Raw genomic sequence first — 24,129 nt, 5'->3', positions numbered from 1 at the left:
GATGATTGTAATTTGACCCAGATATGTGTGTTTTCACTCTGTGATGGACTGATTACTTGTTCAGAGATTGTTCCTGTCTTGCACTTGATGTTTACTGTGGTAGGAAAATAGATGGAAGAACTGTGGAATGTAGCCAACAAAACACCATGCACAAAAATGTAAGGAAAGATAAATGTAATGATAATGGAGCAGAGGTGATTAAGAATAAGATTTTTTAATTTTTATTTTTAGTATTGTGGTCTTCACAATGGAGTAGGATAAGCCAAGATCTGGTTCAATATAAAATTAAAAGTGATGACAGAATTATTTATAGCTTATCATGAATGTATAATATTCATAGAGGTAAAAGTTACTTAAAGTTACTTACTTGTTGTTTTACTACTTTATCAAGGGAAAAATGGTGTCTCTTTGTGAGGAGCTCCAAAGGATTTCTTCTTCTTTTTAATTGCCAGTTTTTACACTCTGTGGTGCATTACTGCCATCTTTTGTACTGGAGGAGTTAATACTCCTTAAATCCATTTATATATTCCTGAAAGTTTCAAACATTTTAATATGTTATCGTATCTCTCTTCTCTTTTATTCGACTTTCCTAATATATATTTTTTTAAACTTAGGTCTTGGAATCCTAAACACATTAACTGCTTTTTCAGCCAAGTTCTCTCTGTTTCATAATTTTTACACTGCAATAAGACTTGTACAATGGATTCTGTTGTTAAACATTCCTTACAGTTCCCATCTGGTGTCTTCCACATTTTTAGATTGCCATTTAACCCACGGTGACATATTCTTGATCTCTTTATAACAATATCATCCCTTCTGTGCTTCTAGGTAAAGATATTCCCATAAATTGAATTTTGAATCAGGAATAGATGCCAAGCTGTATTTCCCATTTTCCTCCTTTCTCGCTATAACGTTTCAATTTTTGTTTTACAGAGACTTTTTATTTCACTTAAACTCAGTGCCACTCTGATATCTATAGGTGTTTTACTCTAACCTTTCTTAGAGAATTTAATAACCACTTAAATTCCCACTATACCTACATGGGTTGCATAGAGCCCAAAATATATCCAGGTTTTCCATAATCATATTAGGTCTCAATTTACTATCTTCACTTTAGATTGATAATAAATCAGCCTCTGAATCTGAACAAATTTCCTCTACCCAAACTAATGCCAAAATTATAGCTATTAATTCCACTGAAAAGAGTGAAAAATGGTCTGAACATCTCTTCATGATGTTTATATTGAATTGAGGAATGTGCACTACTGTTAGAAATTTAAAACCATCTGTGTATGTCTGTATATGGTGCTTTACTGATTTGGAAGCCTTAAAATCAGGAGGTTTCTTCAAAATGAAGCAGTTCAGCGACAAAGTGTGTGCCCTAAGCTGCTAGGGAAAGAAAATAGCTAAGTGTGCCAAACAGGCCATAAATCATATATTTTTGTTAAATTTTGGTTTACATGTGAATACTATTGGTTTACATACATGCTTCATTTATTTCCATGCATAGAATGCTGGTCGAATTCATATGAACTACTACCTGTCTCACACAGCTCCGGCCACGTAGTAGTGAAACAGGACATACTTTAAAAATCAATAAAAAAAATTAAAACAAAATGTAATAATTTGTATTGAGAAGAATTTATATTGATAGCTTTCCGAGCTATCCGAGGGCTTCTTGATATACGATATTTTTGGTTTTGCTATCAGGGGTGAGAATGTAGCTGTGATCTCTTTGCCAAAAATTTTAAAAGTTGGCAAGGTATCTCTGACCAAGCAGAAGTTAGGTGGAATTCAACATCAAATGTTGCCACTGTATCTGATCGTATTCAGCTCTGATGGGAGAACGTGCCCCACGTGGGGAGAAAAGCATGTGGCCGTGATATCTCTGCTAATGAGCAGGTACCCTCTAAAACACACGTAGCTGTGATCTCTCTCTCAAAAACATCAAATGTTACTCTTTAGCAATCCCTAGATAGACCATTCATATGCAAACCAATAGTATACATGTAGAAACTGATAATATATGTACTCGTAACTTTACAGTTTATATGAAATCAGTATTGTAAGCACACACACCAACAGGAAACACAAATGAACCAATAGTGTTCAGTCACATGTAAACCAATAGATTACACACAAAAATACACACCGATAGTATGTGGACACAGACCAATATACTGTAGTTCATACTGTATGAATGAAACCAGTATTGTAAGCACACAAACCAACAGATAACACACAACAATATAGGATTTATGGCCTGTTTGGCCCCTCATAAGGTACAGGTCCTTAGGGTAACTTACTGAAGAGCTAAATGAACAGCCAGGACAAGGTGTTTGGAGATTTTAGATTGGGAAACTACACCAGATCAGAGTGCGATGTAAGGTGCATAACTCGACGTCGCTTGCTAATGGAGGACGCTGGAAGACTTGAGTGAGGATTAGCTAGACAAAAGGGCTAGTGCAATAAAACTGAAGTCCAACTTGCCAAGGGGTCGTCTTTCGACCAGCCTTCTGGCGTGAGAGAATTTCTTTACTACTGAGTTGCTGGAGCACAGAGTTTAAGTTTGTATATATTAGTGAGGATAGCATACTTCCGATTTGTTTAAATTTTTGGCTGGAAGTAAACTGTGATTTTGTGTTACTTTTAACTTGTTGTTTTCGATTATTTTTCTGTCCATCCTTCATGAACTGTCTTTTTGTTTATCTTTTTATTGGCTTTTTTATCACTTTTTGATTTGAAGTTGCTGAATTATTGTGTATAGCACATGCACTTGTTATTCTTGTTTATGTTAATGTGCTTGCATTGTATTGTGTGTATTTACATTATTTGCAATTACATAATTTTAAATAGTTATTAGCACATATGGAATCAACCAGAATTCTTTGTTTTTTTTTAAACAGTCATCATTCTTCTATGTCTCCTATCCCCTAGTTGTTTGGTTACAGCTCCCGATGCCTGAAATATGAAACTGGGTAATGGTGCAACTGCATGAGACATCCCATGGAAATGCCACTGATGACATTCCTACTTAACTAAAAGCAGGGATAGTCATAACAGCAGAGTGGCTAAGGCACCTGACTTTAATTCCTAAGACTGCTAATTTAGTTCCTGATGAGTCTCTTTGAGCAAATCACTTATCTATTTATTTTGCAAGTTGCCTTGGATAATGGCATAAGCTAAGTTAGTTCTTCAATTAGACTTCTATCCAGGCATGGTAACTACCTTACAAGCAGAAGAGAAATACAGCAACAGGCTTACATATCTGTTCAATGCCTGTCTATATTCTACTTTATAAAGCGAACATTCTTTCAGTTGCAGCATTTTATTCTTTTAACTTGTCTTGTCTAGTTGAATTTACTATCAAATGCTTTGCAATTGTAAAGGAGGGATCTGTCTGTAATTCTGTATAAAATTGTACAATTATATGCTGTAGTGCTTTGAAAAGTAATATAAAATACCAAATGAATGAAATGGGGACAACAGGTTCTATAGCACATGGAACCCCCTTTTTGGATGGTATGCATCTTTGTGCAGTGTTGGCTGCTTTGGATTTGTGAGTTTTTCTTCTTATTGGATTAAAATTTCCTGCCGTTTATTTTCCAGTTAAGACAAATTTTGTTTTTGTGTTAAACACAGTTGGGCACAGTGGTGTCCAATTCATACACCATCAACACCGTTCATGCAGGAATTTTTTTCTTTTAATAGTATGTATATTACTGCTTGGTCCATTGCTGGGATTCCTATTATAATAAATTGATGTATGATCAAGTATGATACACAATATAACACAAAACTGTCCAACCTGTTTAATGAAATTCTTGATTTTGAGGGGTAATAGCCTATCATAGCAGAACTGGGTACAAGACAGGAAAAGGCCCTGGTCACAAAGCCTGCTTAACATTGGAGCCAATGTGTAATCAGAAATTAACCTAAAGTGCATGTCTTTGATGATGTGGGAAGAAAGCCCTCCTATTAAAATATGATTAAACATTGATCTCTGTCATCACTCCAAGAAACCAATAGTAAGTAATAAATAAAAATTGTTGAGTGAAACACTTTTTCAGTAACTGTAAATACAAATAGCATTGACTGAAGAGATCTTTTTTATCATCATCAGTTTTAGAGATGCCTTTTTTTTTTTTTAGGCTAAAATATTAGGTGTTTATTTCCTCTCCACTGATGAACTCCTAGAGAAAACTTTTGTTCTGGCTGTGTTATTGTTCTTAGCTCTAGTTCTTCAGAGGACATTCCTACAAGCCTCTTACTATGTAACCATTGAGACTGGCATCAACCTACGGGGGGCACTGCTGGTAAGGATTGCTTTATATTTCTTTTCAATTCTGTACCTTTTTATTTTATATTGCGGGGCACAAGTTAAAACTGCACAACTTATTATATTAAACCTATAAGCAGAAATGTAAGTGGTTCTCGAAAAACTAAGAAAACCTTGTGTAATATGCTGTGTCATAGCCTGCTCTTTCCTTCCTTACTTGTTAATGTTATGTGCAGCTCTTGCTTGTGTATTATACATTTCTGCAAGTTTGTCCTATAATGTACATGTATATGTATATTTCTGCATGGTGTTTTATGTATTGGAGTCCAAAAACATACACCACATATTTGTTATTACGGCATATTTTTTTGGCTGTTACATTTTGATGTCCTTTCAAATATAGTTTAGAACTATAGGTACAGGTACATATTATTTTATGTGTTATGGTTTATTGTATAATTCTTGGGGATTGACTTATGAGAAGCAACCTGTACAGTATGATTTATTACTAGTCAAATCACACTTATATAACATTTCTCTCTATTATATAAAAAAATCCTGCAATGCCACAAGACTTTTTGGAAGATTTTTTCAAGTCCTGCGAGATGAGACTTTTGCCATGAGGTTTTTTCAAGTCACACCCTCCTCTCAACCATTTTTAACCACGCATACGGTAATCTCACATCTCATTCATGTGAATAGTTTTGACAGACATAGTTTCTGCTCTCTAAGGTCTTATAAATTTTAACCTTTTCCTCACTTTAAGTCAAATTAAAGAAGACGTATTATATCCAAATCTTATTGAAGAATTTCATCACGAGGGGTTATCAACAGTAAAAAATGAGTACACGGACATTCCTAGCACAGAGAAATGCTGAAGTCAAATGAATTAACGCAAAAAATGATGACCAGTTACACAGCAAATTGGTTAAATGTGTATCAATAGACTATGCTGAAACAGTTGGTGGTGATTGTGCGGAAGACAAAAACATCAACTTACAATATCCCAACAAATATCTACAACCGTTAACAACTTTCGGTCTTCCACTGTATTACTGTAGAAAGAAGTATGTATCCAAGAAAGGTAATGTAGTACATCTTCCACGGATAACATTAGACAACAAAGGAGATCTTGATATGCCATTCCTATTAAAATGTTAACAGTTTTCCGTTAGAATAGCTTTTGCAAAGACAATTAACAAATTACAGAGACAAACATTTGAAAAGGTTGTTTTATTTAATAGAGGGAAACAAAACGAACTTCAAACACAAGCAGTTATACGTGGCGAACACGGAGTCAAAATTCAATGTGATATTGACGAAAATGTAATTCAAAAAATTGTTTTTATTGAAGTTTTACAGTAAAAGTGTAAGTTTGAAAAGAATTTGTTTGTTAATTTCAAATCCAATCAGAATGAAATTGTATTACGCAATGAATAACTGTAACGCAACATGAAACAATTTAATTTCAAATTGTTAGGATTTACTCTTTTTATATATATTGAAGGTGTAGATTCTCACATACTCTGACAGTGCAGCCAGGGGAGTCTTGTGGATATGTAGCTTTTCTAATACTCCCTCTTATTACTTTTGAATAATGGCAATTTGATGATGAATGGATATTTTATGTTTATGAGGGCCTAATAACCTAAGATCAAACGCTACTAATGTATTTTATCAGAAATATTAGTAATTGTGTATTTTTCTTTTTGTGAAAGATTTTTGTACAGGTTGATAATTCTGTATCACTTTACCCACGTGTTAAAGCAGTGTTTTTAATTTTACTTCTTGCTGTATAATGGTACACGATTGTTTTTTGTTCTAGGCTATGATTTATAATAAGATTCTCCGACTGTCCACATCTAATATGTCAATGGGAGAAATGACCTTGGGCCAAATCAATAATTTGGTGGCCATTGAAACCAACCAGCTTATGTGGTTCCTGTTCTTGTGCCCAAATCTGTGGGCCATGCCTGTACAGGTAGGGGAGTGTTTTATGTATATCTTTATTTTATGCATGTAGACTTCAATTTGATTGAAATTAAATGAAAGGAGAATAAAAAATTCTTTTATAAATTTGTACTTTGTGTAGCTTTAAAACACATAATATGAGGAACAATATTTGCTATTGAGCTTTAACTACTTACGTTATCACATAATAAAAATGCAGAGATAAACTTGGGCAGGCAGAAAATTTTCTTTTTCACATTTGTTTATGGCAATTCCAAAGGCAGGGAATTGTTTTCTGAACACAGAAAAGACAACAAGCGCCTATTGTGAGAACCTAGTCTATCTGTCTGTCCGTCCATCTCTCTGTCTGCATTAAACAACTCGGTCACCTGTGGACCGATTTTGTTGAAATGTGACACATTTATTCTTCAAGGAAATTTGTCAAGACAACTCAGTTTTCATTGAGATATGTTTAACAGATTACACTGTACATTGTTTTACAATTCCTGAAAAGCATTGGTAAATTTGCAGACCCATCTGTCTTAAAATGGAAAAACATCCTGTGCGATCTTAACTACAAATTAGTTTATTGTTCCAATTTTACCTTCACAGCAGTTATGCCAACTTGTATATTTTGCAGATTTTCCTCATTTTCACTTCTGATAAGTCCCTACTGATTGCAAACAGGTCCTCAGTACAAGTTAATAAAACACCATCAGATTGTGTGCGCAGGTAGGAAGTCACAGTTACTGCCTGATTGTGCACATGCAAGTCCATCTTGGTACATGTATAAATTTCTGCTTGCATCTTCGCCCTCCTTATGCTTTAAGTCGGAACAAGTAAGTTATATGATCATACTACCCGTAAAAGTATAAGAATGCAAGCAAGAAGGGTTATCAAGATATGAATGAAACACCTTTTTGAGTGAAATCAGTTGCGTACAGAGCAAATAAACATTAGACCAGTACTATTTACCTTACACTAAGCCAAAGTTTCAGATCCGTTATCTGCCGATTATAATGATTGACTATTTTACTGTTACTGTAATTCACTAGGGTGGTCAGATGTCAGACGTCCATGAGAGAAGGACAGTTCTGTTTCAGATGTAAATAACTGAAGAATATAAAAATATTCTAGTTTGAAAAGACTGCCCATCTAGGAAAACATTGCTCCACTGAAATAACCTCAAAATATATTTAGAAAGTGTGTATATATTTCCAAGGGACACCCCGCAAAACTTTGATGGGAGAAAGATTGCTTAAGAACTTCTGTTAAATTTGAACAGCGGGACGACAAAGAAGCAGACAAAAACAGACAGTACTGCCATTTATTTGTTTCCACTTCAAGCACTATATTGATCGTATTGAAAACCAATAAAGTGCTCTGTTAGCAGCGATAGGGTGTAAACAGAAGGGTGCAGTTAAAACACACAGTCTTTGTAACCAGAGATCAATATTACACTCATATAAAATTAAGTGAGGGCTTCAAGTTGTATCAGCTTACTTGGAAGATGAGTAAGTGCACAATGGTGACATTTATATGTTTGACCTGGTGATGTTATGAGCTACACTTTCCTGGTTGTCCTTAACTAGTAATGGCAGAGCATCTGTCAACTAAAAGATCTCAAAATTGTGGCTCCATAAGACAACCAAAAAGATGGTTTCATTTTTAACTTTGACTAAAATACATTGGAACAAGAAATAAACTTAACCACTGGATTTCTCCAAAAAGCCTCCAAAACCACTGAAACTAAGTTTCAAATAATTTTGGTGACCAGAAACTGTTTAGAAGAACTAAAAATGAAAAGCAGATCAAAATATCTAGCTTCCTTTTAAATTAATGTTCAGCAAAAAAAGTGACCAAGAGAAATTGCAGACTAGCAAGCATTTACTCTCAGAAATAAGAAAATTAACCTTAATGAACCCAAAGAAAGAAATGCACTTAGCTTGTTTTATTTTTTATGTTGACTTCTTGTACTATGCAGTAGAAGTAGTTTGGAAGACAGATTCAGATAATAAAGTGTTCAGATTTCTGTTTTTGATTGCTGGTTCACAGAAGAGCAGATTCTGTAAACTAGGAAGTGTGGAGCAAAAGGAGGTGAAACAAGGCAGGCGTGTTGTTGTTTGCTTGCAGATCACAGTGGCATGTAAATGAATAACTATATAACCTAATGAATGCTGTTAGAGCCCAATACAGTTTTTAGAGAAATAATTTATTAACATCTAGGGGAATGTATTGGAAAATGATATAAGAATTTAGTTAAAGTGCTCACATTTATTGTATTGATTAGAGCTGTCAAGTTATACGAAAATAAGTGCTTGAATACTGATAATGAAAACAAGTAAATATTCAAATATATTCTAACATACTGTAGGTTAAAAAGTCTATGTGCTCTCACACAGACAATTGCATTTAACTTACTGTTTTGTCTTGGTAGAGTAATATATTACTCTTCTTTCCCCTTTTGTATTATTAATATGTAGCCTTTGTCAGAATGCCTCAAATCTCACAGACTTACCACTGTTTATAAGGTATTGTACCATATAATATCTCCCCACCTTGCCTTCTACATTTATAGGTGTAGTAAAAGACAAGCAGGAGTTAAGTTACACTTTAAATAATGTATTATTGTATTATTGATAATATTCTTAAATAATAACAATAAGCAAAGTACAGTACATTTGAATAATGGCAAACATACAACCTGATGAATGCTGATGCATAGTTTCAGGTGGTACACAGACTTGTTAGTTACCTAAAATGTCTCTAGTCAAGTGCTTATTTTTGGTCAGCTTTCTTCAGAACAGCATGCATGCCTGTCTCAATATGGCTGCCAAGCTGTGCACTTCATTGTGTTCTTTTCGGTTCATGGTGTGTGAAATGCTCTTTCATGAGATGTTTGTAAGAGAGAGAGGGAGGGGTAAAGCAAGCAAATTTATAGACTCTCTGGTACTTAAAAGCTTCTGATACAAGCCAATTCCAAACAGCCATACTTCAGACCAATGGGACACAGAATACCTTCAACATTTGACACCCTCCAAAACCATTTGTTGAGCTAATGTTTGCCAGCTAAGTAGTCTGGTTTTCCTGTGGGGGGTTGATTGAGAGAGTCCTGCAGAGAATCACTTGCCAAACTGGTTTGAGTAACTTCCCCCAACCCTGACGTAAAATTACAGAGACTTAGTCCTAATAGGGGGTGGGGGTATCTAACCATACAAATAAAGACTTACAAAATATTTATCAGATTATATGCAAAATTTCACACCACAATACTTACCTATATGTGCTTATTATTATTACTACTTGTGCTTTTATGCTCACGGTGTTTCTATTAAGCATGCAGCGCTTATGACTTGTGCATTGATGTAGCCTTCAGAAGAACATGATTTTTTGTGCATGGAAAGTGACATGATCAAAGACATAAGTGATACTTCACATGCCTGTAATGCATATATTAAACCCATACAAAATCACTCATCATTACTTAGACACGTTAAAAGCATGCATTACTTCAGCCCCCACATCCTACACCCTCTTCCAGCTCTTCATGTTCCTAGGTGAAAAAGACTTGAAGCCAGTGCCCATCTCTGTTTTATATAAGTCGAGGCACAGTGAGTCTATTTGTATTTCAGAATGAAATTACTAAATGTGCTAAATGTTGCATTGTAATGATCTTGAAGTACTTCAGTTTCATTATATTATTTTATTTGGCAAACACTTTCATTAACATGTTGTGGAAGGCAGGTCAAGTGTGAGGAGCAGCCCAAACTGATAAATTTGTAGAGCAGGACACGAATGGTCAAAGAATAATGTACCCGATTAAACTAAAGAGGATTCTTTTCCCCCTTTACAAATGCAGAAAAAATATAAAGCATATAACCTTAATACAGGTAAAATTCTGTTACAACGAACTGCCAGGGACCTAAAAAATATTTTGTTGTAATAAAAATTTCGTAGTAATAAGATTCTGTATTTACTATAGTGCTTTCTTTAACTTGCATCCAGGCATTTGCAATGATTTCAATAGCTTCTTCCACATTCATTTTAATCTCCTCCTGTCTATAAGTTATGCTGATGAGAATTTTTCTCAGCATTTCCTTGCGATAATACACTTTCAGGGTGCGAATGATGCCCAAATCAAATGGCTGAAGCACTGCCGTGCAATTGGGTGGGAGGAATTCAACGCAAATATTATCTAAATTTGGAAGCATGTTATGGGCAGCTGGTTAATTGCACTACAGCTTTTTGTTGTCAAAATATACATTTACTTTATTTTTACAGATGTGTTTTTTTTCAGTGTTTCAATTATACATTATAATTCTTGAGATGTAATTATAAATATAGGTGTAAATATAAATAAAATGTTAGATAACCAATACATATATACTGTATATATATATATATATATATATGAACCACTTTATATATTTATGAACCAATCTATTTTTCCTGAACATCCCCTCGTATGTTTGTGTATATGTATGTATATATAGGGGGCTGGTGTTTTGCCTTAGAATTCCAAACATGCTTATAAATGACAGAGAACAAGGTGCTTGAAAACTTTCATTTAGTCTTTTCTCATTCCCTCTGCCTGCATGTATGCACATTTCTCTGCTGTTCTACACAGACGCACACCTCCCTTGTGCTCTGCACTCCTTAATCAATATGAGGAACGTATGTATATATTGTCACGCTTGGGTCACAGATTTGCACAGAGACACACAGGAGGTTGTAGAAAGAAGGAATTTTATTCAAACACTGCAAACAAACATTTGTTTCTTTTTCAAAAGCTTAAACATGCTCCATGACATGTCAGAGATGACAGTTCCGGTAGGAGCACAGAATGTCAGAGAGAGAGAGAGAGATAAAAGCAAAACAATCAATTCCAAATCTGACAGGCGCTGCACAAGGCTTTTAAGTAAGCAGAGTACCGCGCAAGAGCTTTATTATTTGTTATAGCGCAAGAGAAGGGTAAGGAGCAATGTGAAGGTAGACTGTGTTTCAGGAGTTTTCCCAGGGGCGTCTGTGTCTTCTTGGGGTGCTAAAACCGCTCCAGCTTACACCGTCTCCCTCAGCTTTATTCACATTCTCGTGAATCAAATGACTCTCTGTTACAGTTTCATGTAGTCGTGGTAATGCATCTGCGTTGACATGTTCAGAACCTGGTCGATGTTTTACTGTGCACTTGTAAGGTTGTAAGCCTAGAAACCGTCTCATAAGGTGAGAGTTTGTATCTTTCTGTCGGTATAGCCATTGAAGTGGAGCATAATCAGTTACCAAAGTGAAGTTTTGTCCCCACAAGTAATAGCGAAGTGCTTCCACAGCCCACCTAATTGCCAAGCATTCTTTCTCAATTGTAGAATAATTACATTCCCTAGGAAGTAATTTCCTACTCAGATATGTGGTTGGATGTTCTTCTCCGTCAAAAATCTGTGACAGGACTCTGCCTATACCAAATGCACTAGCGTCTGTTTGTAAGACAAAATCCTTTGTGAAATCCGGGTTCCTTAGAACCGGATAAGAAGACAAGGCTTTTTTTAAATCGCTGAAAGAACGTTCGCAATTTTCTGTCCACAAGATAGGTCGGTTTTTCCTGCCTCTAGTAAGTTCTGTAAGAGGAGCAGCTCTATGTGCAAAATTTGGTATGAACCTTCTGTAGTAACCAGCAAGCCCCAGAAAAGCACATACCTGTTTCTGTGTTTTTGGTCTCGGGTAAGGAAGCATTTCTTCTATTTTCCTTAATTGTGGCCTAAGTAAACCCTTGCCCATAGAATAACCTAAGTAATGAGTCTTGGACATGCCCAATTTAAATTTTTTTAGGGTTAGCAGTAAGGCCAGCCTGTCTCAAGCTTTCAAGAACAGCTTGAAGCCGCTCTAAGTGTGTTTGCCAATCATTGCGGAAAATCACAACATCGCCAAGGTAAGCCCCGGAATATTCAGAAGGAGGACACAGGATCTGATCCATCATACGCTGAAAAGTTAGTGATGCCCGGTAAAGAGCAAACGGGAGTCTTGTAAATTCATAAAGTCCGTCGGGAGTCGCGAATGCTGTTTTCTCGCAACTGCTAGCCTCTAAATGTACCTGCCAATAACCTTTTGTGAGATCTAGCGTGGAGATATAGCTCGCCTGATCCAGTTTTTCCAACAGTTCTTCGACACGGGGCATCGGATAAGCATCGAATTTAGAGACCTTGTTCAAGCGTCTGAAATCGATACAGAAGCGAACCGAACTGTCTTGCTTTGGGACTAATACGACCGGGCTGCACCAGTCACTTTTACTTTCACAAATTACACCTAATGTCAGCATCTTTTTTACTTCTTTGCGCACAATACTTCATCGCGCTTCTGGAATCTGGAATGGCCACATCTGTACACAAACACCAGGTTCAGTGGTAATTTTATGTTTTATAATGTTAGTCTTGCCTAGTAAGTCTGAAAAGACATCAGTGTTTCGTTTTATCAAAGATAACAGTTCTGACTTTTGCGTGTCATTAAGATCATTACCAATGGCAACATCGGTCGTTCGTGCCATTCCTTCAAGAGATTAATGTGTAAAATCTAGAATGGTTTGCGCCGGCCTGGTATTATAACCTTGTAATTTCCTGGACTCATACGCTCCTCAATAAGGGCGGGGCCCTGCCAGTTAGCTAAGAATTTGTGTGGGTCAGACGGAGCCAGTACCAAAACACGATCACCAGGTTTGAAGTCACGGAACTTACTGTGCCTATCGTAAAGACGCTTCTGAGTTTCCTGTTCTCGTTGTTGATGCTCCACAGCAATAGAGGAAAGCATAGAAATTCTGTCCTGCAAAGAAATTACCCAATCTGCAAAGCTTGGTCCGTGAGCTGTTGCCTCGTTTCCTATCCATTCCTCTCGCACAACATCCAGGATGCCTCTCGGCCATCTGCGGAATAACAACTCGAAGGGACTCAAGCCAGTGGATGCCTGTGGTGATTCTCGCACCGCATACATAACAAAAGGCAGGACAGAATCCCAGGTTGTGGGATCATTATGAGCGACTCGCCTGATTATCTGTTTCAAAGTTTTGTTAAATCGTTCAGTCAAACCATTCGTTTGGTAAACAGTGGTACTCAATTTCTTAATAGCAAAGCTATCACACAATTGTTTCATCACGCGAGAAGTAAAAGGAGTGCCTTGATCAGTTAAGATTTCTGTAGGGATGCCAATACGAGTAAAAATATCACATAGAGCTTTGGCTGCAGCTGTGGATTGGCCTTTTTCAGGGCAATTACCTCGGGATATCATGTTGCATAGTCAACCAACACCAGCAAATATTGGTACCCATTCTTAGTCTTAGGCAAAGGGCCTACAGTATCTAATCCCACCTGCTGAAAGGGAATTTCTAAAATGGGCATAGGACAAAGGGGAGCTCGAGGAGGCTTATATGCAGAGACAATCTGGCAGTCAGGACATGAAGTACAAAACTGTTCAACATCTTTTCCCATATTCAGCCAAAAAATAGTTTTGATAACCATTCTCTGGTCTTATCAGCACCCAGATGTCCCCCCAAGATGTGAGAGTGTGCCAGATGCAAAAGAGTTTTCCTATGTACTTCAGGTACAACCAGTTGTTCAATAAATTACCCCTTTAAATGGTCTGAGATCACTCTGAAAAGGCAACCGTCCTTTTGTATAAAGTGCAGGATTTTCATCCCCTCAGAATCACGCTCTTGGTAATAAGAGTCATTGGCAGAGCAAGCCTATTTAAATGCATATTCTAATGAGCTATCAGTATGCTGCAAATGCACAAAATTTGATTGTTCATTAATGCTCGGTTTGTGTTCGTCAGGTGTTAGCAATCTGAGAAGATGTTGAAGGACCAGCCTGCCATTCTGGAAAATTGTCGGGGGTGACTTCCGTCTCACTGGAGAGATCGGGTTCGATATCTAAATTGGGCTCTAGATTTTCCCCGGCCGCTATCAGTTCTTCGTCTTGGTTGTCTTCTTCTCCCCCCCAAAGTTCAATAATGGACTGGACTACTGGTCCCTGACATTTATTAATTAGTTTAGGAAAAAGGGCATTTCTCCGTCCTATGAGTAATGGCCATGGCAACGAGTCCGAAACAGCAGACCAAACTTTAAAGTGGCGACCCTTATAAGATAAAGGAAGAAGTAATGTCTGAAAATCATTTGACATGACCATGTACACAGCGTATTTTTACAGTCTCACAGTCTCTAAGGCATCATTCATCAAGACAGTCTCGTCTCACGATACAAAGGTCACTTCCCAAGTCCAACAATGCTGAGATTTCTCTGCTCCCCAATTTCACCGGGATCAACAAGCCATCTTTTCCATCCGATGAATATGTAATATTTGAGCAACAAACCTCGGCCAGTCCAACTTCCATTGATTGAGCTGGAGACAAGCAACATTCTCTTGCCAAGTGGGCAAGTTGATCACACAGGAAACATCTATGGTCTGTTCCGCTTCTGAAATATTCTCTGTGACATCTGTGGTTTCCTCGGCTCGCTGTTGCCACCGTCTCCCCAGAATTAGGCATCTCATCTACAACTGGATTTCCCGGGGTCCTACCTGACCCCATTCGATTTTCAGGTCCCTGCAGCTTGTCGATGTTGTAGCTGTCTTGTCACTTGTCACGCTTGGGTCACAGATTTGCACAGAGACACACAGGAGGTTGTAGAAAGCAGGAATTTTATTCAAACACTGCAAACAAACATTTGTTTCTTTTTCAAAAACTTAAACCTGCTCCATGACAAGTCAGAGATGACAGTTCCGCTAGGAGCACAGAATATCAGAGAGAGAGAGAGAGATAAAAGCAAAACAGTCAATTCCAAATCTGACAGGCGCTGCACAAGGCTTTTAAGTAAGCAGAGTACCGCGCAAGACCTTTATTACGTGTTATAGCGCAAGAGAAGGGTAAGGAGCGATGTGAAGGTAGACTGTGTTTGAGGGGTTTTCCCAGGGGCGTCTGTGTCTTCTTGGGGTGCGATCACCCCTCCAGCTTACAATATATGTTCCACGAGTGGTTTGGGTATCTTGGTGATTCGAGCTAGTTTTAATACATATATTAAAATCAAACAGTGGACAGACTCCCTTGGGTTTCTAGTTATGCTTAGAAATGACTAAGAGCAAGGGGCTTGAAAATGAATATTTACTTTCAATATTTAAATTAATGGAATGCTGGTATAGCATTTTAAAATTTGGGTTACTCTGTACTTTTTCAGTACTGGTATAGTGCACATTCATAGTGTAGGCTACAAAAACCAATGTATTTGAGCAAAAGGAAAAGTTTTTTCATGACAATCTTTCTTTATCACGAGTTAATGAGTAAACAATTGGTGAGAGCACTATTACAATGTCAAAAAAAAAAATAGGGATACAATAAATATGATTGTGTGTCACATTCTAGATGTTATGAATGCTAAGAAATTACAAAATTTTTTAACTGATTAAAAATAAAATGGGAAGTTAAGCATTAAACTTAATAAAGTTTTTCCCTAACTTGCCAGAATTTGCCGAGCCCTTGCATTGTAGTACACATCACCATCTTATATAGTCATGATATGATGGCATCATAGACAATGTCATTTGCTACACCTTTGTGACTGGTGGCAGACACCTTTGGCCATAAACAACATAGCCATGTACATGTCTAACCATGGAAAATGTGGTGATGGTGTTTATGAGTGAGTAACTAGTTCAGTCAACATTGTTTTTTATATATACTGTGTATACCCACAATTATATACAATATACAGTACATTTGCAAGTATCTGACACAGTAGTCATGTAAGATGGTGGTGCCTGTTCCTCTGAGTCCAGGTTTTTTAATTCAGGCAATAAAACTACTTGTAAGAACAGTTAGTGCTTAGAATTCGAGTTAGTATTAGAAATAATTGTGGCAACAATTAGTCATATACAGGTGCCGGTCATAAAATTAGAATATCATGACAAAGTTGATTTATTTCAGTAATTCCATTCAAAAAGTGAAACTTGTATATTAGATTTATTCATTACTCACAGACTGATGTATTTCAAATGTTTATTTCTTTTAATTTTGATGATTGTAACTGACATCTAATGAAAGTCCCAAATCCAGTATCTCGGAAAATTAGAATATAAATTAAGACCAATGCAGAAAAAGTATTTTTAGAAATGTTGGCCAACTGAAAGGTATGAACAAGAAAAGTATGAGCATGTACAGCACTCAATATTTATTTGGGGCTCCTTTGGCCTGGATTACTGCAGCAATGCGGCGTGGCATTGAGTTGATCGGTCTGTGGCACTGATCAGGTGTTATGAGAGCCCATGTTGCTCTGATAGTGGCCTTCAGCTCTTCTGAATTGTTAGGTCTGGATTTTCTATGGGGTTAAGGTCAGGTGGGTTTGCTGGCCAATCAAGAACAGGGATACCATGGTCCTTAAACCAGGTACTGGTAGCTTTGGCACTGTGTGCAGGTGCCAGGTCCTGTTGGAAAATGAAATATGCATCTCCAAAAAGTTCGTCAGCAGCAGGAAATATAAGGAAATATAGGAAATATAAGTGCACTAAAACTTCCTGGTAGACGGCTGCGTTGACCTTGGACCTCAGAAAACACAATGGACCAACACCAGCAGATGACATGGCACCCCAAACCATCACTGACTGTGGAAACTTTACACTGGACTTCAAGCAACATGGATTCTGTGCCTCTCCTCTCTTCCTCCAGACTCTGGGACCTTGATTTCCAAAGGAATTGCAAAATTTACTTTCATCAGAGAACATAACTTTGGACCACACAGCAGCAGTCCAGTCGAGACGCTTCTGACTCTGTCTCTTGTTCAAGTGTGGCTTGACACAAGGAATGCGACAGCTGAAACCCATGTCTTGCATACGTCTGTGCGTGGTGGTTCTTGAAGCACTGACTCCGGCTGCAGTCCACTCTTTGTGAATCTCCCCCACAGTTTTGAATGGGGTTTGTCATGATATTCTAATTTTATGACCGGCACCTGTACAGTTTTTGTTTAATGTTTGACAGTTTTACTTCTGATCGTTTTTCCAGTATTTGTACCCAGTGCATTTTCCTACACCAACATTTTTGCCTTCTTCATTTATTAATTCTTATCTTCTGGTACAATCCTCAGTACATTTTCCTCAGGGCATGCTGATTTCTCATAGTGTTCATAAAAGCATGACAATATACTGACTAGCAACGAGTACATTTTACATGGATTTTTAAAAATTGTTTGCTTAATCGATTGAGCACATGACAAATGTGTGTTCCAAACTGCTTGTTCTTACACAGGAATTTGGTGTTCTGTTCCCAATAGTCTTGGCACTGCAAAGAAAACAGTTGACTAACACATGTATTTACTATGTTAGACTTCTTATATTGTTATAAACATGAAGTGGGAAAAGACAAAAAGGAACCTTAACATTACAGTTGAAGCTATTATGATGAAATGTAAGCATTGGGAAGATAGTACCTATATTGTTTTGTCATTTTATATTAGTTCACAGAATTTAAAAAGGTGTTGGCCAACCCTGCCTCAGTGATGACAGATTTAAATTTAAACCATTTTTCAAATTTTTAATTTTTATAATTGGCATAACATAGAATCATCCATCTTCATTTATGATTCTGAGTGTTTGAGAGAGCTATAAACAACGTTAGCCGTTTTTCTGATATTAATGAGAGTCTAGCTTTTTCACCATTCTTTTGGGGGAATAACAAAATAGTACAGTTTAACAATCAAATTATCTTATTAGTAATAGGTCCAAGGCAAAAAGTAATCATTGATGGGCAACCAGTCCATTGCAGGTACCACTTATGCTCACACAAACACTCACTTTGAATCATCAATTGACTCTCCCAATTTAAAGTTAGTGTTTGATTCTCTTCATCAAGAAAATTGTTGCGCATCTCTGCCTTACTTAAAATTGCAGTGCTTTATAGAATAAAATATAATTATTCTTTTTTTTTTTGGTTGCTTAAGTTGATACTAGACTGTTGGTTTAGAAAACAATAAGATATACATCATATCACAGACAGTTTTTATACTGTTCACTGCCAAAAATTAAAACATGACTTGCTTGAAAGAAGCTTCAATTGCTTATTTAGTTGAACATTATTTATTTTTTATAGTGCACTATTTTTGGTTAAATGTGATTTTATTTTTTGTACTTTACAAATTAAATAAAAATTAAGCATTTTTGGTATTTTTTTTGTACTTATTAACTGTCTCTGTGCTTTGTTTGTTTGAGGTTTTATTTGAGGCATTTTATTATTTGTTATTTATTGCAGAACAGTGGATGTTAGTTTATCACATTCAGGAACACACTCGGTCATTTAGGCAGAGAAAATTTGTATCATCTAAAATCCTAACAACAAGTGTTTACAATGTGGGAAGAAAGTGTTAGGAAGCCAATATGAATTTCTGAATTTGAGAACTGGGCTGGAAATCAGTGCCACTGTACACTGTCCCTTATGTAATAGTTAAGCTGTCAAATAATTAGTAATTTACTAGTGAAATATCTCTGCTGCATTTCTTGCCCACTTTCATAGGCAACATTTGAAAGACAGCTCCCCAGAGTGCTTCAAATGGGAATGGAAATTCAACATTTGACCATAAAAGCAAAAGTGTACAGTCATATACCCCATTACTAGGAAAAGGCACAAACACCCACTTTCACTGTGATATTTTTCCTGTTAAAAGGCTGTCACTGTGTCTTCAAATATACCGAAAGGGAAACACATTAAGAAAAACTAACCTATAATATAAATAAATCATGTAACGTGTTGTATCTGCCTACTGCATTAAGCAGAAAAATGAATTCAGAAACAGTGAGACCTTAAATATATCAGTAAAGTGAAACAAATGTCAAAGACAAGTGAAGCTGTTAAATATCACCTACAAATAGCCATAGCCATCTGTTTTATATCTTTCCATTAACCAAATACATGATGGATATTTACATTTTAATATTTGTTAAAATATTTTTGCCTAAAATTATAACTGTTAAGTAATTTATGTTTAATAATTATACTTAACATTATATTTAAATTGGGTCACAGATAGTAAAATTATTGCAGAAGTTAAGTCAATGGTCTCACTCTCACTCTCCCTGCTGAAAAAATAAAATGCAACAAATTCTTCTAATACATAATCAAATACAATATCGAGCAGCTTTATAAATAAACATTTGTGAAGAAACTGAATGATAAATAGCCCTCATTTCTAAAGAGGTTGTTTTCTTGGTATATTCAAATATTGGGATTCCTTCTGGATACCTAAAATGAATATAATTTTCCCATATCATTTTTTCAGCAAAAATACACTGTTTAATCTAATAAGCACATAACTAGTAGCAATTACAAAAATGTATTTATGCTATTACCTAACATATTTAAATTGGTGCCTACATCAGAGAATGTGAAAAGTGGGAGTGTGGATGAGAGTGCCCTGCAAATTCTTGGCACTCCTTGCTGATCCTGTTCTTGCCTTATGACTTGTAGTAGTGAAGCAGAGTCTGGCCTTTTGCATCTCACAGAAATCATACTACACTCTATGACTTAGACAGTCAAAATTGTAAATCTATGTAAAAAAGCATTTTAACTGTGCCTGACTTTACATTTTGGCTTTGTATCTAAAACACTATAAAAGCCAGAAGTTTAACTTCCTGAAAAATGTATCACTTTTGCTTTCTCCTTACTGTATATGTTATAAATCTATAATTATTTTTGCAATTACAGTTTTTGATGGAATCTTCAGATATTATGAAAACTGGGGCAAAAAGTTTAGCTTTGCTAACAGACTTGGTTATATTAAAGTTCTGTTACCTAAATAGATGTAACTACCTTATGTTAAAGTATATACAGTGTACATCTCAATTGATAATTGATGAATAAGACTTAAATGAAGAAACGTTTAGGCTACAGTTCACTGATACTGATGTAGATATGATATATTTTGCTTATTTAGACAAGCCCATAATCTAAATGAGTACTCAAAAGAACATGTGGTAGAGCTGAGAAATACTGTGCCCAAAATCAGAAATGGAAAATTAAAAACAGTCCAATAATCAGGCAAGAAATCCAAACAAGAATAAAATCAATAGACAAAACTCATTATTAAAAAAGCAAAAATTAGAAATATTAAATGGCTAAGGGAGTCTCAGTGGTGGCTGCTGCAAAGACGAGCAATGGACATGGTGTTTGATCAATCTGCCCAGAGGGGACTGGGCGGTCTCGTGGTCTTGAATTCCTACAGATTTTATTTTTTTTTCTCCAGCTTTGGAGTTTTTTTTTTGTTTTTTCTGTCCACCCTGGCCTGGACCTTACATATTCTATGTTGATTAATGTTGACTTATGTTTATTTTGTATTGTGTCTTCTATTTTTCTGTTCATTTTGTAAAGCACTTTGAGCTACATTTTTTTGTATGAAAATGTGCTATATAAATAAATGTTGATTGATTGATTGATCTAATACACATTTTATTATTCTATTAAATTTCAGACATTGCTCTTCTTCCATTTTGACAGAGTTATGGTTTAAACATGGTTAAAAGAATAAAAAATCGAGGCAAAGCACCGTGAAACATTTGGGAATAATGATTTCAGTTAGTGGAACTGCCTTCTGGAACCTGGTTTGCTAGACCATTTGAAACAAGTGAAATCCTACATCATTGCATATATTTGCTTATATTTTTGCTTACTTTTCATCTGACAGAAGCAATTGGTATGCTATCACAAGGCAAAATTTACAAAACATTATCTTTTTATTGAAAAACTATTAGTTGCGTTGCAGAAGCACTCTAGAAAATGATTGCTTTTTCTCCAGGGGCTTTTGTCATGCAAGAAGGATTCTTCAAATGAACAATAAAGTAACATATCTGAGGAAACTGATTATGTCCACGATGGAAACAATCCAAGTTAAACGTTTGTAGTACCGGTAGTTATTCCATACTGTATATTCTTTGCAACATTTTCAGAGAAAACTAAGGGATTTTTACCTTTAAATGTTCATTTTAAAAGTGCAATGTAAAAATATTGTAGAAAGTGAGATATTCTGCAGAAATGGTAAATATCAGTGACCACATGGACCTCTCAGAAAATGCTTAAAAATGTAAAGAGTCAATTATGTACATATTATATTATAATTTTATAAATGACACATTATATTTTTTGTATATTACCCAGTGCCGCACAACTTCTAAATGTAATGACTTGCATCCTGATGTAACAACCTTTGTTCAAATTTATTTTTTGTAATAATGCCTACTATAATCTATTTACCATCTGGCAACTAATGAAATCACAAAGAATCAAGAAAAGATACATATTCAAGGTATGCAACTAAATCTACTAGAGCCATCAAGCAGTTTTATTCTATCATACACAAGGCCATTGCTTTAATATTATGCTGCCTTGATGGCTAGTCAGAACATAAATGAGTATGTTCAATTTTAGAAGAAGTAGTTTTATTTTATCTGCTGTTAAGATATAGGGTACATTTCATGGCATATCTAAAAAGGGTAAAACTTTTATTTTTAGAGCAATATGTATTTGCTTTGTGTATCACCTATTTAAATATTATATTTAGACAGTGACAGTCTTTAATTTAAGTCTGAACATTATCCACTGTGCTGTGTGACACTGATGTTTATATTTGTAAAGTATTCATTCATTCTTCTATTGCCAAGCATTTTTATTAAAATACACAGTTAAAGATTATAATATTTATGGAAAAATGTTTTGTAATAGCATGCATTGTAAACAATTCTGTATATAATAAATATTTTTGGGCTTAGAAATGACAGACACAGACTTCTTAGGGACCTATAAAACGAATTAGGTTAAATTCATTTGGTGTAAAAAGGAAGAATTTATGTAATTTTGGGCAAAAGTATTAAAAAAAGGATGTATACAGTAAAACAAATTTCTGACCTAGGTGCAGACTATAATACAGTATGTTCCTTTAGTGATAATTCTGCATGTCTGCTTCTTTGAGCATAAGTTATGCTACAACGCTGATAAAAAAATATTTTAATTTAAAAACAGTCTATAATGATAATTTTTCATTTAATAATTAATCAGTACTGATATTAATTATTTTTAATAAGATCATGTTATTTTTTGTAAACTGTTTTGTTTTCATGTGTAATGCTGTTTTGTACTCTGCAGATCATCATGGGAGTCATCCTGTTGTATTACCTGCTAGACTACAGTGCTCTGATTGGTGCATCAGTTATAGTGCTGTTAGCCCCAGTACAGTACTTCATAGCAACAAAGCTTGCTGACGTGCAAAAGAGTTCTCTGGTGAGTATCAGTTTCTTATCTTTTGTGTCTGAAGCTTGGCTAATTTTAACATAACTAACACAAGCTTGAAATGAAGGAGCAACAGGACATTGTGTACATTACACAGAAGGACTGTAGTGAAAATACATAAATTATTTTTTAGAAATTTCCTACAGTACATTGATCTCTCATTTAATTTCTGTCTTTAAAAACTATTGACCTTAGTTAGCTATTGACAATTTACCTTTAACAATTGAGTCCTCTCACTGCTCCTGCACATTCGAATATTGTTTACAGAAACACAGCCCATAGAGGCCTTTAAACATGAATTAGCATTTTGAACAATTGAAGAAATGGAGCTTAAGAAAATGTGTAACTCATGTCATTTTGTGTAACTATGTTAAATTATGATTTCCACTTTGTAGTTATCTTTAGTTTTCGCTTAATTAACAAAAATAAAATGGTTTGAAAGTAAATTATCAATCTCATGCATTTTTTATCTATTTCCCTATAACCTTGAAGCACTTCCATTAAAACTAAATGGGAATGACTTTGTAAGTTAAGCGTTAACCGCCTTGGGTAACACTGAGAATATCCATAATTCTTTTCATATTTGGGCCAATATAAAAACCGTTTTCCAGAGAAAAGGCCATTCATTATGATCAACATAGCTTGCCAATTCCTATTCACCTAACCATTTCATATATCCACCAAGTAGCACTATCTAGCGAATTACTTATTCCACTTATGAGAATCTTACATATAGCCAGTTTCTTTGTGTGCCCACACATTATAGTTGAACTTTTTAAAGTAAAAGTTGACATCCACTGTACTAATGTCTTAATAATTTTAAAAACTTAAGTCAGGTTTTATCTTAACTTTGACTTCTTAAACTGACAAGATTCAGTACTGTTAGAATTTCCTCATAGTTCTTACTCCACAGTCATGAAGTATTTCTAGTTTCTCTTCTGTGTGTTTTTTTCTAGAGCTGTTATATCCTTTTTGTAAAAGGTATACTAAAACAGCACACAATATTCTACATGATGCCTCACAAATATGTTGTATTACCTCCTTTGAGTTGTACTCAACATAATATGCTATGTAATCATTTTTGTCTAGGTATGGACAGTGACAAAATCACTATTAGTCCTTCTCATAAAGTCATTTTAAAATTCTCACTCTGTGCTGTCTTCTTTCTTCTTCTTTTAGCTGCTCCCATTAAGGGTTGCCACAGTGGATCATCTTTTTCCATATCTTCCTGTCCTGTTTATCTTGCTCTTTTACACCCATCACCTGCATGTCCTCTCTCACCACATCTATAAACATTCTCTTAGGCCTTCCTCTTTTCCTCTTGCCTGGCAGATCTATCCTTAGCATCTTTTTCCCCAATATATCCAGCATCTATTCTCTGCACATGTCCAAACCAACGCAATATCGTCCAACCTGAGCTGACCCTCTAATGTACTTGTTCCTAATCCTATCCATCCTCGTCACACCCAATACAAATCTTAGCATCTTTAACTCTGCCACCTCCAGCTCTGTCACCTGCTTTCTGGTCAGTGCCACCGTCTCCAACCCATATAACATAGCTGGACTCACTACCGTCCTGTAGACCTTACTTTTCACTCTTGCTGATACCAGTC

The 24,129-nt window shown here is 35.7% G+C and overlaps 1 protein-coding gene across 8 annotated transcripts in view; it reads left to right on the top strand.

Annotated features, from left to right (window-relative positions):
- The window catches only part of abcc9 (ATP-binding cassette, sub-family C (CFTR/MRP), member 9), a 229,194-nt gene that overhangs the window by 46,884 nt on the left and 158,181 nt on the right, over positions 1 to 24,129 (top strand). For all 8 annotated transcript variants that reach the window (XM_039769711.1, XM_039769709.1, XM_039769708.1 and 5 more), the window contains 3 exons: positions 4,152 to 4,316; positions 6,105 to 6,260; positions 22,373 to 22,507. In XM_039769711.1, the coding sequence (XP_039625645.1) occupies positions 4,152 to 4,316; positions 6,105 to 6,260; positions 22,373 to 22,507 (456 nt within the window). The remainder of the gene's footprint in view (positions 1 to 4,151; positions 4,317 to 6,104; positions 6,261 to 22,372; positions 22,508 to 24,129) is intronic.

The sequence above is a fragment of the Polypterus senegalus genome, chromosome 11 (genome assembly GCF_016835505.1).
Source record: "Polypterus senegalus isolate Bchr_013 chromosome 11, ASM1683550v1, whole genome shotgun sequence".
Lineage (NCBI taxonomy): Eukaryota > Metazoa > Chordata > Cladistia > Polypteriformes > Polypteridae > Polypterus > Polypterus senegalus.
Note: the sequence above shows the minus strand (reverse complement) of the source record. Positions and strands in the feature narration are given on the sequence as shown.